The sequence below is a fragment of the Oncorhynchus kisutch genome, linkage group LG1, assembly GCF_002021735.2.
Source record: "Oncorhynchus kisutch isolate 150728-3 linkage group LG1, Okis_V2, whole genome shotgun sequence".
In the NCBI taxonomy this organism is placed as follows: domain Eukaryota; kingdom Metazoa; phylum Chordata; class Actinopteri; order Salmoniformes; family Salmonidae; genus Oncorhynchus; species Oncorhynchus kisutch.
Window position 1 is genome coordinate 70,259,324 of NC_034174.2, and position 16,457 is coordinate 70,275,780.

Sequence of the window (16,457 nt, forward strand, 5' to 3'; positions counted from 1 at the left end):
GCAAACCCTCCACAACAGACTAATCCCTAATGGCCATGGGCCAGAGTAGCCCAGGTACGTTATCGTCTGGGACAATGTTAGTTTCCACCCGGTTGCTGTGGTCCGCAATTGGTTCACAGGTCACCCACCCACTTTTCATCGCACTCAATCTCTCCTCATACTCTCAGTTCTTGAATCCTATTGAAGAATTCTTCTCTGCATGGCATTGGAAAGTGTATGATAGCCAGCCCCACCAACGCATAGCCCTTCTCGGGCATTGGAGGAGGCTTGTGGAGACGTCGATCAGGGGTCATGCCAGACCTGGGTACGGCATTCCAGGCGATACTTTCCACGCTGCCTAGCTCAAGACAACGTCGCATGTGATGTGGATGAAGTCTTATGGCCAGACCCACAAAGAAGGTGAGATGGAGCCTAATATTTTTCAGTTCTTTTTTTTCTAGGACAAATGTTTTTCTTTTCTTCTACTGCGCTTTTGTTGTTTGAGGAGTATTATAATATTTTGAGAATACCATTTTTAAAAATCCCCCTTATTTGTATTGATAGTGTGTTATGTTTGGAATACACATCCATACTTTACACGTTTGGATACCTATGTGTGTTTAAAACATGTATGGCAAACTTTATTGCAAACTGCACAGCAGGGCATGTATACCATCCGTTCCTAGTTGGTGCTTTGTGTGTAACGACTCTCCTCTTCTTCTGACGAGGAGTAAGAGATGTCGGACCAATGTGCAGCGTGGTAAGTGTCCATTTTAATATATAAAACTGAACACTACAAAAATACAAAATAACGTGACTGAACAAACGAAAATTGAACCAGTCCCGTATGGTACAGACACAGGAAACAATCACCCACAACTCAAAAGTGAAACCAGGCTACCTAAATATGATTCTCAATCAGGGACAACGATTGACAGCTGCCTCTGATTGAGAACCATACCAGGCCAAACACAGAAATCCCAAAACATAGAAAAAGGAACATAGACAACCCACCCAACTCACGCCCTGACCATACTAAAACAAAGACGTAACAACAGAACTAAGGTCAGAACGTGACATCGTGTGCTTATTGAAATGATGGTTTGTGTGTACTGTATTGATGCAAAAACACATTTATTTTAAAGAGTTTGAAGAGTTTTGCAAGAATTGTTTGCTTTTGCAAGAGATGTATAACGTTTTGCTGGTTTGTTGTAAGGTTTTGTGGTTAATGTGTAGAGTTTAGTAAAAATAGCCTATAGTTTCAAAGATGGTGCCTAAGCAATCAGAAAAAAATGTAATGCGATAGCCTGGAAAACTCCATCTCAAGTGATCCATATAAACTCGGGAGCAGCGGTCTAAGATGTGTTGGCTTTCCAACTCATCACGGATGTCCTCAGTGGCTATATCGTGGGATCTCTGGTCTGAGTAAATGGCCGGTCAGCGCAATGACGTCCAAGTGTATATAGAAAATCATTAAATCGTATCTTGATCAAAAATAGGGTGCAAGGTGGGCGTTTCTTCCCTGTGAGAAGGACCACAGTGACCCCGGCATGATGTCATAGTATCGGGAAGTAGGGATGCTGAGGGTGTTGCCTAACACCCTGATAAATTACAATGTTTTTTAGTTTTATTAATAAGCAACAATTATTTTCACAAAAGTAGTGCAGTGGGCCTTTACTAGTCCTGTATTAGTGGACTGATATGGCCATCTGAAGCACACGCAACATTTTCTTTTGATGAGTGATAATTAACCATGGATTGATTATTCAACGTTGCTCATATGTCTCACCCATGATCGTCCATCTAACTACGTGACACGAGTTTCGACGTGCTGTTATCAGCTGGGTGAAGACAAGCCGAACTGTGCAGTGGGGAACGAAAAATAGACCTACCAACATCAGAAAGCTGTCCTTGGTGTAAGAGTTGTGTCATTTTATTTTTCGTTTGTGATATTGAAATTAGTGCGTTAACCACAAAGGTCTATTTAGATGAAGGAAAATACGTTTCCAAATGGCTAATTCATTCATTTTTTTGGTAATTAGTTAATTCTATTCACTACAGGGTAACTCATGACGACACTTCCCAAACTGTGGCAAAGTCAATGCCACATGTCTAACCTGTGCAGAGTTCTTCTTCCCCCTGGCACTAATGTCAACATATAGGTCTATGTTTAAAAAGTCAAGCAGCTCCTGCATCAGGGGTTTGGTTATACTTCTATTATTTAGCGATTGATGTTCCTCGTGGAGCACCATGGGGAAACGTTCTAATTTAGTATGCCCTCAGACTTCCGGGACCTGTGAGATAATGTATAACTTTCACTACTAAAAGAGTTATCGATATGTTAGTGTTCTTGTAATAAGATTTATATTGGGGAAACATCCCGCGCCCTGAAAGTACGCTTTGGAGAAGATAAAAAACACTATTAGACATCAGGATACAGTATCACCTCGTCAGTTGCGAGACACTTTATACAACAAAATCATTTTTATTAATTAATTGCGATCAAAGAAGTTAATCCGCCAAGCAGAGTAGGTGATTACGAAAACAAATTACTCCAAAGAGATGCCATGTGGGTATATGCATTAAATTCTATATCTCCACACGGTTTAAACTAATAATTAGATTTCACCTCCTTCCTATAGGCCAAATTTAGACTGTTACAAGAACACTGTCCCTGCAGATTTTGCATATCGTTTATGAGTTAGCCCCACATATTTATGGACGGCTGAGCCTGCTATCCCTTGTGGAAAGGTATCTCGTGAATTGACATAATGTATTCAAGTGAGCAGACACCAAAGGCAATTGAATTGTCCTTGGTGCCCGCTCTCATACCTTAGAATTCTGTATTTCTTTGCGACTAACTTGTTTGTATACAGGTAGACCAGAAAAGACACATCCCTGATTGGCAGATGAGTGGCAACCCTGATTAAAAGCACCTGCTACTCATCAGTTGCTCCCTAAAAAAAGCTGTTTTGAATTCAAATAAAATTGCACCTACACACTGAAGAAAGCTGTAAAGCCAAAAGTCTGCTGTACGCTATTCCTAATGCAGTTCAAATAATTGTACAAATATAATAATTAAGTAGGCCTAATCCTTATGCTACACCTTTTTGTTTGTCTGAATTCACGGCTTTTACGCACCAGCCAAGCTTCTGGGACAGCGCGATGGTTCCCTTTGGATTCATATTATTCCAAACGCATAGGTTATAAATATATTTTTATAACCTATGCGATACTTTCAGCTAAATAAACAAATACAAATACATTAAATGTATTAAATTGTGCGGGGGTTAATAAATAATGTCTAGGTTTGGAAAAGCAGGAAGAAACAATAACCATAAAGGACCACATCAATGATAAGATGAAGGTTTTCCTCAAGTAATGTTTTTGGTACAAAACATTTTGTGACTATTTTACATTAACTCTCAATAGCCCTATTATGTTATTTTGTCATCCCATTAATGAAATACAGTATCATTATAAGGCATAGCCATCTGGAGACGTTTTCACCACACAAACTTCTCACTCCCCACCCCATTCATCTGCCTCTCTCCCCCCACGAGCCATCAATCAACACACAGATCGGTCTGGTAGAACAAAAGTCATTTTACCTAACTTTTTCTATTGTGAATATCATTTACCTACCCCAGATAGTAGGCCTGTGTTAAGGTTCACCTACCCATTACTACTACATGCATAATTCCACAGGCCTCTAAAGCATATTTGTGTTTTTCTTGGAATAAAAACACACAATTTAACCAACTTTATTTGCATAGTAGATTTAGCTAAAAGTTTCACACAGAAATAATCACCCTCAGGACTAGCACGGTCAACTGTTTAAAAAAAATTGTATTTAACTAGGCAAGTCAGTTAAGAACAAATTCTTATTTACAATGAAAGCGTACCCCAGCCAAATCTGGACAACGCTGGGCCAATTGTGCGCCGCCCTATGGAACTCCCAATCATGGCCGGATGTGATACAGCCTGGCTTATAACCAAAGACTGTAGTGACGCCTCTTGCACTGAGACGCAGTGCCTTAGACCGCTGTGCCACTCGGGATGTATGCATTCACAGAAGCGCCAACGTATATAAAGAGTGCAAAACACATGTGAACCATTAAATACATATGGTAATATTCGTTAAATATCCATGACATGAAACAAGTAATTTGTTCATTAGATTGGGGTTGAACACGGTATTGTGCCCTCGCCTTCAGTGGGATGCCTTTTATGCATTAATCAGTCTCTTCCTCCTCTCCTCTATTGCTCTGATCCACTGTCAGCGCACAGCTTCGAACATGGTGCAAGACCCACAAACAAATCGGTGGCACTGTGCACAGCTTTCATGGGCCTGGTTCCGTGCACACTGCGGCTTCACCTGGCACTGTGTTCTATTCCAATTAGGCAGCTGGATGGGTGCCCGGGAAGGAGGCGGTGCGGCCTTGGCTGCCTCCTTGGCGGCTGCAGCTGCCTTCGTCTTGGCTCTCGTGTGGTTCTCACGAAGCTCCCATGCCAGATCCATGACGAAATCTCGCCGCAGCGTTGTCTTACCGGTGCACAGGGTGAACAAAACGTGCGCGTTGATAGCAGCCAGGTCAAACAGGTTGTAGAATAAGGCAACAGGCCAGTGGCGAGTACCCCCTTTCACCGTGAACTGCCTGGCCATCTTATCCACACAAACCTGGAATAAAGTACTAAACATGAGCAAATAGGACAAAAAATACAATTTGTTACAGAAGAGCACAATGCATGAAATATACCAAGGTGCGCCTAAATGTATAGGACTAATAGCCTACATTTCTTCTGTTATAGTGCGCCAGGGTCTCTGGTTTTCTCTTTGTGTTACCGCCAATGGCAACTGTCAGATGCTTAGTACTCAGGATACAGACGTTTTTTCTAGGCTTTCTTTCTGTAAGTGTTGCTTTGTCGTGCTTCTGCACTGTTGTGGAGAACAGCTCTGCTTGTGACTGGTTACATGCAGATGGAGGCAGCTCCAGTCTCGTCTTATTCACCGCCCCGACCAGGCTTGTGTTCTTGTCAATCAACTTGTTAACCAATGGCAGTGAGGTGAAGACATCGTCCATGTTGACATTTCTCCCCTCACGGAGGTAAGGTTCCACGAGTCGCATAACCATATGTTCAGGCTGCTGAGATTCACCTTTCCCCAAATACGGAAAGACATTCAGCACCTACTTGCTGTTGATGTCAGCTGCCAACTGAAACTTCGTGCCCCACTTGTCTTGCTTGTAGGGGATGTACTGCGTAAAGCGACATTTCGTTTTCGTGGGGAACCATTGCTCCACAACAGTGATGTTCACTCCTGGCTTGTAAGAGGTAACACATCTCTGTACAAACGCGTCCCAAACTTCTGATTCTCAATTTGTCAGTATCCAGGCGCATGCGTCTGGTCTCTCTTGCATCAAAACGCAGGTATCGCATGATCTCTCTGAAGCGGTTCCATGGCAAGGTATCTCGGAAGAAAGTGATCCCATACCTGTCTGACCAGAGGCTCTCCAAACTCGTGTTCTTTCCTCCGTACAGTCCTTGGACATACAGGAGCGCAATGAACGCTTCCAGCTCATCCACAGACATGTCCCACATGTTGTCTCCTCTCGCCTGGCGCGCCTCAGCTACAGTACAGTCCTTGATGTGCTGCAACATCTCCATGTTACATAAACAATGAAAGCTGTCGAATGCTCTGTCGATTTTGTCTTTTGCGTAAAGTGAGGGCTTGACTACACTGGGATTCCATTATGTGCTGATAATCTACTCGGAGCATTGTCAGCAGGCAACGTCAGTTATTGACGTCTGCACAGTGGGCATAATTTGGGCTCTCTTGCGCCGAGGCAGCTCAGGCTCCTAATCAGAATCGCAGTTAGAATCAGAATGTAATGAACAATTCCCCTATTGGTCATCTGAGTCGATCTCAGCATCAAGTTCCTCCCCTCCATCTGACCCCATCTCATTCAAATCTCAGAGTTATCAGCGTTTCTCGCACCTCCATTCTCGGTCTTGCTATTGTATGAACGACTTCCTCCTCTCGATCAGGACAAAGCAGGTTCAAAAGTTCATTCCAACTCACATACATGACACACAATATAACTGGATTAACTCCTGAAGTCTCACCATAATTTATTACCACTTTAGCAGACAGTTCCAGATACACAAAACCTGGAGGGGCTCTCGCTGTCTTATTTGATCGCCACAGAGTTATAGTTGAGTCGGTTCAAACATAGGTTAATGACCCTCTTTGCTTACTTAATACAACCATTGTGTAGGAAGGAATGTGTGTGTGTATCATTTCCAATTACCTCCTATCCATGCTACATAACCTCTTTCTTAGGAACTAACACTATTCATCAGATATTGTAAAACAGGGTAGAGTTTAATTAGTTATAGTTCTATTTAAATGTAGATATTGTTTAGTCATTATTCATAAAATTCCTAACACTAATGCCCGGACGACGCTGGGCCAATCATGGCCGGTTGTGATACAGCCTGGAATCGGAAAAGGTGAAAATGTCTTCAAACGGATTATTCATTTATCCAGTCCCACTATAGGTTCCCAATGATGACACATTCTTGGTTAAACAAGAAAACACAATAAGGCCATTATGTAAAACATAGCATCACCCTTCTCTTCAGTAAAGGCTACATTGTATACTGTAACATCTTGGATTGACATTGATGTGCAAATAAAATACTGCAATGGCCATCGGGGTTACTGAGCATGATTGAGGCAGAAGGTACTGAGTAACATCCTTTAGTTTAGTACACAGACACCATGGGGACATCCTAAAGGGCATCCTACTCTATAGAATTCTATAGCATTAACTTTTTCAAGTTTAGGCACTTCTTTAATAAGTCTGTACAAGTCTGTACCAGCCTGCGCCCCGAGATAGCATCCTGTTCCCTTTACAGTGAAGCACTTCACCGGAGTGAGAACAGAACTTGAAGACCAAGCCGAGACGCCAAGATGAACCCCATCAAGCGAGTCAAGACCTCTCTCAATCGTTGATTCTAGAACAAAGAATAGTGTTACCGCCATAGACACATAATCCTACAAAATAATGTTCTCATTCCATCCCTATTCTAACAGAATTGTCCACTGAGGGGCCACACAATCCAATTATGAAAAGTGGACACACACACACACACACACACACAGGGATCTACAGCCACAAAAGTCATTATAAATAAATGACTAACATCATTGTAAGCTTTGATGGCATCAGTACTTACTCTAGAGTCTGTAGATTGTAGCGTTGGTTGTCCCTGATGTCGGAGAGAATTCTCAGTCCTTCTTCTCCCGTGTCATTTCCCATCAGGCCTAGTTCTGTGATGCTGGAGTGGCTGGACTTCAGGGCTAATGCTAGGGAGGAGCAGCCCTTTACTGTGATCCCACAGCATCTCAGACTGGAGGGAGGGAGGGGGGGTGAATGTGGCAAGAGAGATGGGGAGAGAGAGAGATGGGGATAGAGAGAAAGTATCTTCAATTTGTTTTGGTCAACAAGACTAAATAAATTGTACGAGTGATTTAGAAGTTAACAAAATGACCAGGTCATTTTGTGAATATGCTTATAATAATTCAGTGTTTGAAGAGAGTGTGGTGTGATATCATAGACCAAGCCGTGAGCTTTATAACCCTCTCTAATGCTGTTACTTACAACAGTCTCTCCAGTGTACAACACCTGGACGTCAGTCCCATGTAGAGAGTCTTCACCCCGCGGTCTCCCAGGTCGTTTCCAGAGAGATCCAGCTCTTTCAGGTTGGTGAGGTTGGAGCTGAGAGCTTTGACCAGCACCCCAAAGCATTTCTCTGTCAATTTACAGTCACTAAGCCTAGGTGGGGAGAGGTAATTACATTGAGAAAGTTGCCCCCCTCACACACACACACACACGCTAGGTCTAACCGTTGCAGAACTCACCTGAGGGTCTCAAGCGAAGACAAGCAGAACAAGACATCGGCCCAGTCATCTGAGTCGCCCAGATGGTTCCTGCTGATGTCCAGCTCTTTGAGGATAGAGTTGAAATGAAACCCTCTGACTAGGGTGATGCCACAGCTCGCCACACTGGAGAGACAAGGGTAAAGAAAAATAAACTCTTCAATATTCAGCTCCAGACCTAGGCTCAAAATACTGTCTAACAGAGACTTTAAGTGTTTGCTTTAGACTGCCTGGAGAGCTAGATGGGAGGACAGGGTTTGCACTTTTGCGACTATTCTATTGGTTCCATTGTGCCAGGCAAGCTCAATCAACCCAAGTCTGACAAGTATTTGAACTAATTTCAAATAGTATTTGAACCTAAGTCTGCCAGGTTACATGGAGTAGGGGCTAAGGGAGAGTGGCCCGTACACTCTTGGTGGGGTAAGCTAGCTTACATGAGTTTCTCCAGTTGACAGGCGGGCAGTCCGAAGGCGTTGCAGAGCATCTTGACCCCCTCGTCCTTCAGGTTGTTGTTGCTCAGGTTGAGCTCCCTCAGACTGGGGATGTTCACCAGACATCCAAACATGTTCTCACAGCATTTCTCAGTGAGCTGACAACAGTACAACCTGGTGGTGGAGGGAGAATGTATGGTACATTTACTACAGGGAACATTCCACTTTAGAATCAGTGAGGTGTAAGTGTACTACAATACTCCAGACAGTACTCACTCCAGTTTGTATATCTGGGTTGACTTCAGTATGTCCATGAGCAGCTTCACCCCCCGGTCTCCCAGGTCGTTCATGCTGACGTCCAGCTCTCGCAGGTGTCTGGGGTTGTCTATCAGCAACACCGCAAGAGAGCGACTCTGCTCCAGGCCCAGCTTGCAGTTTGAGAGCCTAACGAAGATTATAATACTTTAGAAGATTCGGCCTATGTGGTCCAGCGGTGAGTGTCGCGAACCCCAACACAGAATTATGTGGTAGAATGGCGCTCGGTTGACCTCTAGTTTGTATGTGTGTATTCCAGGAAATGGCTTCCTGGATTCCAAGCAGCTGATTGGTCGGCCCCATTGCAGATTGGAGCTCTGACCCCGCCTTCTCGTCAGGGGATACAGCTGTCTGCAATTAACGACTCCTTCTGCAGCTTGAAAAGCCAGTGTTCCTTTGTTAGGAGACAGAGCTTCTTTGTATATGCTGCTTTGGTCTGGTAAAATTGTTGTGAAGTATTTTGTAGCCGGTCCTGCAGAAGTATGTGTATGCCAAAAGGACTCAGTGTTTTTGATTATTGAAATTGTTCACTTTACATTAGTAATTATTCTGTTTTTGTTCCCAGGGGGGAAGGGGAAGGCACCTTGGGAGTGTTTAGACAAGAGGCTTGTGGCCATACATATACCCGTAGTATGTACTCTGTCTATGCACACTAGGTAAGACCTGGGCGGACCAACCCCTGTATTTTGGTTAGCGTGCCAGGTGGCATTAAGAATAAGTAAGTAGTGGGTAGGTAGGAGAGGGGACTAACTTTCTTTGCTTTGGTTCCATTCAGCCCCCTTTCCACAAATTACTGTGTGAAGGAAGAATACATTCCCTGTAAACTGTAATATTCTCTGCCTCTCATCCTTACCTGCACCTACAATCAAATACCTCTTTCACTCCACGGGGAATTGAGTGTAGCAGGGTGTTGCGTTCTCTCCTCCAAGAGGTGTGTGTAACACAGACTACAAAGGGAAGCACAGCCGAGAGCTTCCCAGTGACATGAGCCTACCGGACGAGCTAAATTACTTCTATGCTCCCTTCGAGGCCAGTAACACTGAAACATGCATGAGAGCATCAGCTGTTCCGGATGACTGTGATCACGCCCTCCGCAGCCGATGTAAGACCTTTAAACAGTTCAACATTCACAAGGCCGCAGGGCCAGACAGACTACCAGGACATGTACTCCGAGCATGCACTGACCAACTGGCAAGTGTCTTCACTGACATTTTCAACTTCTCCCTGTCTGAGTCTGCAATACCAACATGTTTCAAGCAGACCAGCATAGTCCTTGTGCCCAAGGTAACCTGCCCAAATGACTACCGACCTGTAGCACTCACGTCTGTAAACATGTAGCGCTTTGAAAGGCTGGTGATGGCACACATCAACACCATTATCCTAGAAACCCCAGACCCACTCCAATTTGTATACCTTCCAACAGATCCACAGATGATGCAATCCCTATTGAACTCCACACTTCCCACCATGACAAAAGGAACACCTATGTGAGAATACTATTAATTGACTACTGCTCAGCGTTCAACACCATAGTGCCCTCAAAGCTCATCAATAAGCTAAGACCCTGGGACTAAAAACCTCCCTCTGCAACTGGATCCTGGACTTCCTGACGGGCCGCCCCCACGTGGTAATGGTAGGTAACAACACATCCGCCATGCTGATCCTCAACATGGGGGCCCCTCAAGGGTGTGTACTCAGTCCCCTCCTGTACTCCCTGTTCACTCATGACTGCACGGCCAGGCACGACTCCAACACCATCATTACATTTGCCAATGACAACAGTGGTAGGCCTGATCACCAACAATGAAGAGACAGCCTATATGGAGGAGGTCAGAGACCTGGCCGTGTGGTGCCAGAACAACAACCTCTCCCTCAACGTGATCAAGACAAAGGAGATGATTGTGGACTACAGAAAAAGGAGGACCGAGCACACCTGCATTCTCATTGACAGGGTTGCAGTGGAGCAGGTTGAGAGCTTCAAGTTCCTTGGTGTCCACATCACCAACAAACTAACATGATCCAAGCACACCAAGACAGTCGTGAAGATGGCACGACAAAACTTATTCCACCTCAGGAGACTGAAAAGATTTCGCATGGGTCCTCAGATCCTCAAAAGGTTCTACAGCTGTACCATTGAGAGCATTCTGACTGGGTGCAACACTGCCTGGTATGGCAACTGCTCAGCCTCCGACTTCAAGGCACTACAGAGGGTAGTGCGTACGGCCCAGTACATCACTGGGGCCAAGCTTCCTGCCATCAGGAACCTCTATACCAGATGGTGTCAGAGCAAGTCAAAACAATTGTCAAAGACACCAGCCACCCTAGTCAGACTGTTCTCTCTGCTAGTGGTACCGGAGCTCCAAGTCTAGGTACAGGGGGCTTCTAAACAGCTTCTACCCGCAAGCCATAAGACTCCTGTACATCTAATCAAATGCCTACCCAGACTATTTGCATTGCCCCCCCCCCCCTTTTACACTGCTGCTACTCTTATCTATGCATAGTCACTTTAATAACTCTACCTACATGTACATATTACCACAATTACCTCGACTAACTGGTGCTGCCACACATGGACTCTGCACCGGTACCCCTGTATATAGCCCCGCTATTGTTATTTTACTGTTGCTCTTAAATTATTTTTTTTTTTTTTTTTTTTTTTTTTACAGCATTGTTGGTTAAGGGCTTGTAAGTAAGCATTTCACTACCTACACCTGTTGTAATTCAGCACATGACAAATACAATTATTTGATTTGAATACAATGACGTTACAAGTGGGGGTAGACATGATTAGAACAGGTTTCCTAGTCATTGATTTTTCAACGCATTGATCAAAACTCACTTCAGGATCTGCAGTTTGCAATTAACAACCTTCAGTCCGTCAACGAGATGAAACACGCCGGCTTCTCCCGGTTCATTGCCGCTGAGATCCAGCTCTCGCAGGTGCGAGGGGTTGGATTTGAGAGCTTTGGCCAGAGCGGCGAAGCCATCCTGTTTCACCCTGCAGCCGGACAGTTTCAGTCTCTCCAGTCGGCAGTGTGGCTTGGCCAGGCCGGCCGCCAACAGTTGTACTCCTGAGTCCTTCAGCGTGTTGAAACTCAGGTCCAGAGCTTTCAGATTGCACACCTTTGAGGTGAGCGCCGAGGCCAGACCTTCACAGAATATCTCAGTCAGATTGTGATATGACAGCCTGGTGGGAAGGAGGGTTAGGGAATCAAAAGGAACATAGCCATATTAGCAGACAATAAACCAAACAACTACCTCTTCCCCTACAATATTTATTTTGCTCCTTTGCACCCCATCATTTCTATTTATACTTTGCACATTATTCCACTGCAAATCTACCATTCCAGTGTTTTACTTGCTATATTGTATTTACCTCGCCATCATGGCCTATTTATTGCCTTTACCTCCCTTATCTCACATTGTATATAGACTTGTTTTTCTACTGCATTATTGACTATGTTTTGTTTACTCCATGTGTAACTGTGTTGTATGTGTCGAATTGCTATGCTTTATCTTGGCCAGGTCGCAGTTGCAAATGAGAACTTGTTCTCAACCAGCATACCTGGTTAAATAAAGGTGAAATATATATTTTTTTAAACAACAGAACTGTGTTAATGATCATAAGACAGGTCTGAATGACCTGTGACGACAATTATCTTGTAGCGTTACAGACATTTCATATCGATATATACAGCGAGCGCCAAAAGTATTGAGTTAGTGACACAGTTTTGGTTAGTTTTGTACTTCAACCCTACGGATTTAGAATGATACAATGACTACGAGTCTAAAGGGCAGAGTGACAGCTTTACTTTTGAGGGTATTTCCATCCATATCGGGTGATCCGTTTAGAAATTACAGCCCTTTTTGTACATAGTCCCCCATTTCAGTGGACCAAAAGTATTATGCCAAATTCACTTGTGTATTAAAGTAGTAAAAAGTTAAGTATTTGGTCCCATATTCATCGCACATGACTACATGAAGTTTATGACTCTACAAATTGGTTGGATGCATTTGCTGTTTGTGTAGGTTGTTTCAAATTATTTTGTGTCCAATAGAAATTAATGGTAAATAAGTGTCATTTTGGAGTCACTAATTGTAAATAAGAATAGAATATGTTTCTAAACACAATAGTTTTGGTCCTATAAAATGGGGGGAATAGCCTATGTACAAAACCTGATTTCTAAACGGTTCACCTGATATGGATGAACATTTTATTTTATCACATCCAAGGTGCTGGGGTACAGAGCCAAAACTAAAACAAATGTGTCACTTTCCCAATACTTTTGGAGCTCACTGTAATAGCTGGTATTGTTTAAATGACCAAGTACTTACTTGGCTGTCTGGGAAGCTTTTATCACTGGCAGCATCCTCAGAAGTTCCTCGTCTCCTCTCTTCTTTACTTCCAACCCAAGCATGTCTATCGGCCCAGACTCTGACGCCACTAACAGAGAGGCCAGGTCGGACCAATGTGCACGTGGGTATTTGGCATCTGGGGGGATTCCCGTCTTGAGAAAGTGCACGCCATCCGTTTCTAAAGAGCTGTCACCCAGTTCCGTCAGGCATTTCAGCAGGTTGAGTGTCCTCGGTGAAGCAGGATTCTCCATGACCTTCTTCTTGATATACTCTACTGCTTCCGTCAGTGTCTCCGAGAAATTGTAGCCGGCCTCTGCAATTGACTGGATGAAGTTCTGCGAGAAGCCTAGGAGGAACCGGAGGAAGAGGTCCAGCTTTCCGTTTTTGCTCTGCAAGGCCATGTCCACTGCTTTCCTCAGGTTTTCATCTGGGCTGTTGCAGGATTGGAGAAACCACATTGCGGCAAAGAACTCCTGAATGGTGGTATGCCCAAAGTAGTAGATCTTCTGTTGGTGCAGCCCAATATCCTCCCTGAAGATGGGTATGTTCACTTTTGCGTACACAGCTGCCACTCGGGCATCAATGTTGCACTCTCGTAGGTCTTCCTCGTAGAAAACCGTGTTGCCTTTCACCAACTGCTTAAAGGCTAGTTCCCCCAAGTTAATAGCCATCTCCTGTGCATTCTGGTTCTGTGTTTGCAACAGGGCGAGTAGGTCAGTGTACACTGGAGTCAGAGCTCTGGGGTCACATTCTTCATTGAATAGAAAGGTCTTTCTCCAGAGGACTAACACACAAATCGAACAGATAAAAGGTATCTGGCACAAGACGTAGAGGCTTTTTGAGTACTTTAAGTAGGCAATAATTGCATTGGCCTGGTTCTTGTCATGGATTGCTCTCCTGAAGAACTCCTCTTTCTGGTAATCTGTGAAGCCTTCGATTTCTGTCACTTCATTGATGTACTGAAGAGGGATGCGACTAACTGCCGCAGGTCTGGAGGTAATCCATATGTGAGCGGCGGAGGGAAGGAGATTACCGTTAATGAGGTTTGTCAGCAGTGTCGGCACGGAGGAGGCCTCTGTGACATTGGTCACTATCGGGCTGTTCTTGAAGTCGAGAGGACGTCGGAATTCATCCAGCCCGTCAAAGATGAGCCAAATTCTGAAGTTCTCCAAGTTGGAAATTCCAGGTTCTTTCAATTCTGGGAAAAACTTGTGAAGAAGTTCAATTAGACTCAGTCTCTCCTTCAGCAAGTTCAGCTCCCGGAAAGGAAGAGGAAATAAAAGAGGACATTCCTGGTTTCCTTTTCCCTCTGCCCAGTTAAGAATCACCATCCGCACCTGGCTAGTTTTGCCAATACCAGAGACACCCTTTGTCAGTGCTATTCTGACTTGTTCGTTGCCTAGTTCAGAATCAAAGTATAAGCCTATGGGTGAGCATGTCCCTTGGTGTCTCTTCCTGTAGGTTGGCTCAATTTGAATGTACTCATGTTGGTTCCCCTCTCCACTTTCACCAGGTGGATAGTGGAGATCACAATGAATATAAAATGGATGCTCAGTTTCCCCCCCTGGGGGACTTTGGTACTTTTTCTTCAAGATGGCTTTTAGCTTATTGCTGAGTTTTGCCACATGGGAGGCAGAGACTTCCCTGTTAAATTGGCAAAATAAAGTATGTCATTTCTATACAAAGCAGGCATACCTGTGAAGAGTTTCAACCATATTGTCTGTTTATATATATATATATATATAGTGTATTCTTGTGAGAGTCCACCAGTTGACCCGAATTGTCTCCCTGGTATGGTCCAGCTTGTTATCTCAATAAAAGTCAGTGCTAGGAACCTCTTGGTGCTAAAATAACAACTCCTTAACATGAATTTTGGTTGGTCCAATGTGATTTACAATTGTAAATGCATTCCACAGGAAGTAGGGAGGCAGAGACGCCCCTCCGATTCATCACTTTAAATACTATTGTGAAGAGTTGTGGAAGAGTGAACTCCTTCCCGGTCGGTAATGAATATCCTATATTGAATTCAAGTCTGACTTTTCGTTCAAAACTATCTTCTTAACATCAATTCTTAGTACTTTAGTACTTAGTACTTAGTACAGAGGGAATAAACTAATGCTTATATGAACATAAAATAAGCCTACAGTGTATTCTAAATTACACATACATTCACCACAGTCATTTGAACAGAGGACAAGGTCAAAATGAGTCTGTGGAAAATGTAATTGTCTTACCTTGGTTCAGTCTGATGTTTTTCTCTCCCAGGGCGAAACATTTTCCTCAAATCAGGAGAGGCGGATTTCCTGTGACCAAGGTTTGTTTCCCTCCAAGGCGGAGGCAGTATCTGTGAAGGGGACAGTAAGGCAGGTATTCGCGCCCCTCATGTGATGAAGAAAAGATCCCACTACCAACCATAGACCTATAACACAGATTTAGGATATTGTCTTCCTAACTGTATTAGCAATAGTGCTGTGTGTATGGGGCTACAGTAATGCACTGGCAAGACTGCCTCAATTCAAAGTCTGCTCACAGATTAGAAATTATTTGATAATAAATTAATTAAGTTAAATAGGCTACCTAAAGAAGACAAACTGACAAAAACACGGAGGACCTATCCATTTAGGCACTATTTTTTTTCAATAAATCCGTTTAGGATCAGGCCAAAAACACTGCAAAAAAAAAAACGGGGAGCTCTAACGGTACACGAATGCGGTGTAATCCCTGGCCTTCAAAACGAACAAGTGGATTATGCAAGGGGGATCATCCCAAATTATTTATAAATGCAAAAATCTGACTACATCGTCTAAACACTGAACTCGCTTCCGCGTTTCTTCACATCCGTTCCTTGGTGCTGGGCTAGCCCACGACTAGCCAGAAAATAACTAGCTAAAATACGGCATGCAGTCATCCCATTGCAACTTTATCAACTCTAATTTAATAGCAAACACATAATGCAATTCCATAGTTATTTATTGGATTTCCTCACTTGATTCTAGTCCATCACTGCGTCTCAGTAAATATACGTGTTTTAAAATAGGTCGAGGAGGCAGCTTCAAACTCAGTTGCGGTTTCCAGTCAAAACAAGGTACCCGCAAAAGTGCTAAAAGTCAAGAACAGGGGCGGGTTCAGCAAGATACGAAGTTTTGGAACGTCCAGATAGAAATATGCTATGTAGAACAAACACGCCTCTTCGATTTGTTCAATAATGAATGACGTTAATTTCTATCTGCAATGTTCGAGAACGTTTTGCAAATGAACGTGACCGTGTTCACACCCAGTACACATTTGAGAGGTAAGATCATTTTTGTCCACCATCAATTAGATGTAATCTCAGATATCATAATATGGCCATAGAAGTGTAGTAAAATAAAATTGTGAGATCCTGTTGAGAAGAGATTCCTGCTGTAGAAGAGAATGAGGTGACCTGGAAG

The 16,457-nt window shown here is 43.7% G+C and overlaps 1 protein-coding gene across 3 annotated transcripts; it reads right to left on the bottom strand.

Annotated features, from left to right (window-relative positions):
* Positions 1 to 6,082: 6,082 nt before the first annotated feature.
* Positions 6,083 to 16,453, bottom strand: LOC109887813 (NACHT, LRR and PYD domains-containing protein 12-like). Of its 3 annotated transcripts, none has more exons than XM_020479232.2 (10): positions 16,013 to 16,452; positions 15,261 to 15,370; positions 13,006 to 14,670; positions 11,510 to 11,857; positions 8,632 to 8,799; positions 8,359 to 8,529; positions 7,907 to 8,050; positions 7,647 to 7,820; positions 7,222 to 7,395; positions 6,087 to 6,999 (listed from the first exon to the last, which is right to left on the bottom strand). In XM_020479232.2, exons 2-10 carry the CDS (start codon positions 15,299 to 15,301, stop codon positions 6,987 to 6,989), a joined length of 2,898 nt encoding a protein of 965 aa, XP_020334821.1. In that variant the 5' UTR covers positions 15,302 to 15,370; positions 16,013 to 16,452; the 3' UTR covers positions 6,087 to 6,986. The 3 variants fall into 3 exon arrangements, with proteins under 3 accessions (XP_020334707.1, XP_020334821.1, XP_020334767.1); XM_020479178.2 differs by having other exon boundaries at positions 15,261 to 15,445; positions 16,013 to 16,336; XM_020479118.2 differs by having other exon boundaries at positions 6,083 to 6,999; positions 15,261 to 16,453.
* Between the last annotated feature and the right edge of the window lie 4 nt (positions 16,454 to 16,457).

Excerpts from the sequence above, each read along its gene's own strand:
- LOC109887813 (XM_020479118.2), bottom strand. The coding sequence starts at position 15,301 with ATGTTTCGCCCTGGGAGAGAAAAACATCAGACTGAACCAAG. Across the intron at positions 11,858-13,005 it reads AAAGCTTCCCAGACAGCCAA|GCTGTCATATCACAATCTGA; the intron begins GTAAGTACTTGG and ends CCTTCCCACCAG. Across the intron at positions 7,396-7,646 it reads TGTACACTGGAGAGACTGTT|TCTGAGATGCTGTGGGATCA; the intron begins GTAAGTAACAGC and ends CCCTCCCTCCAG.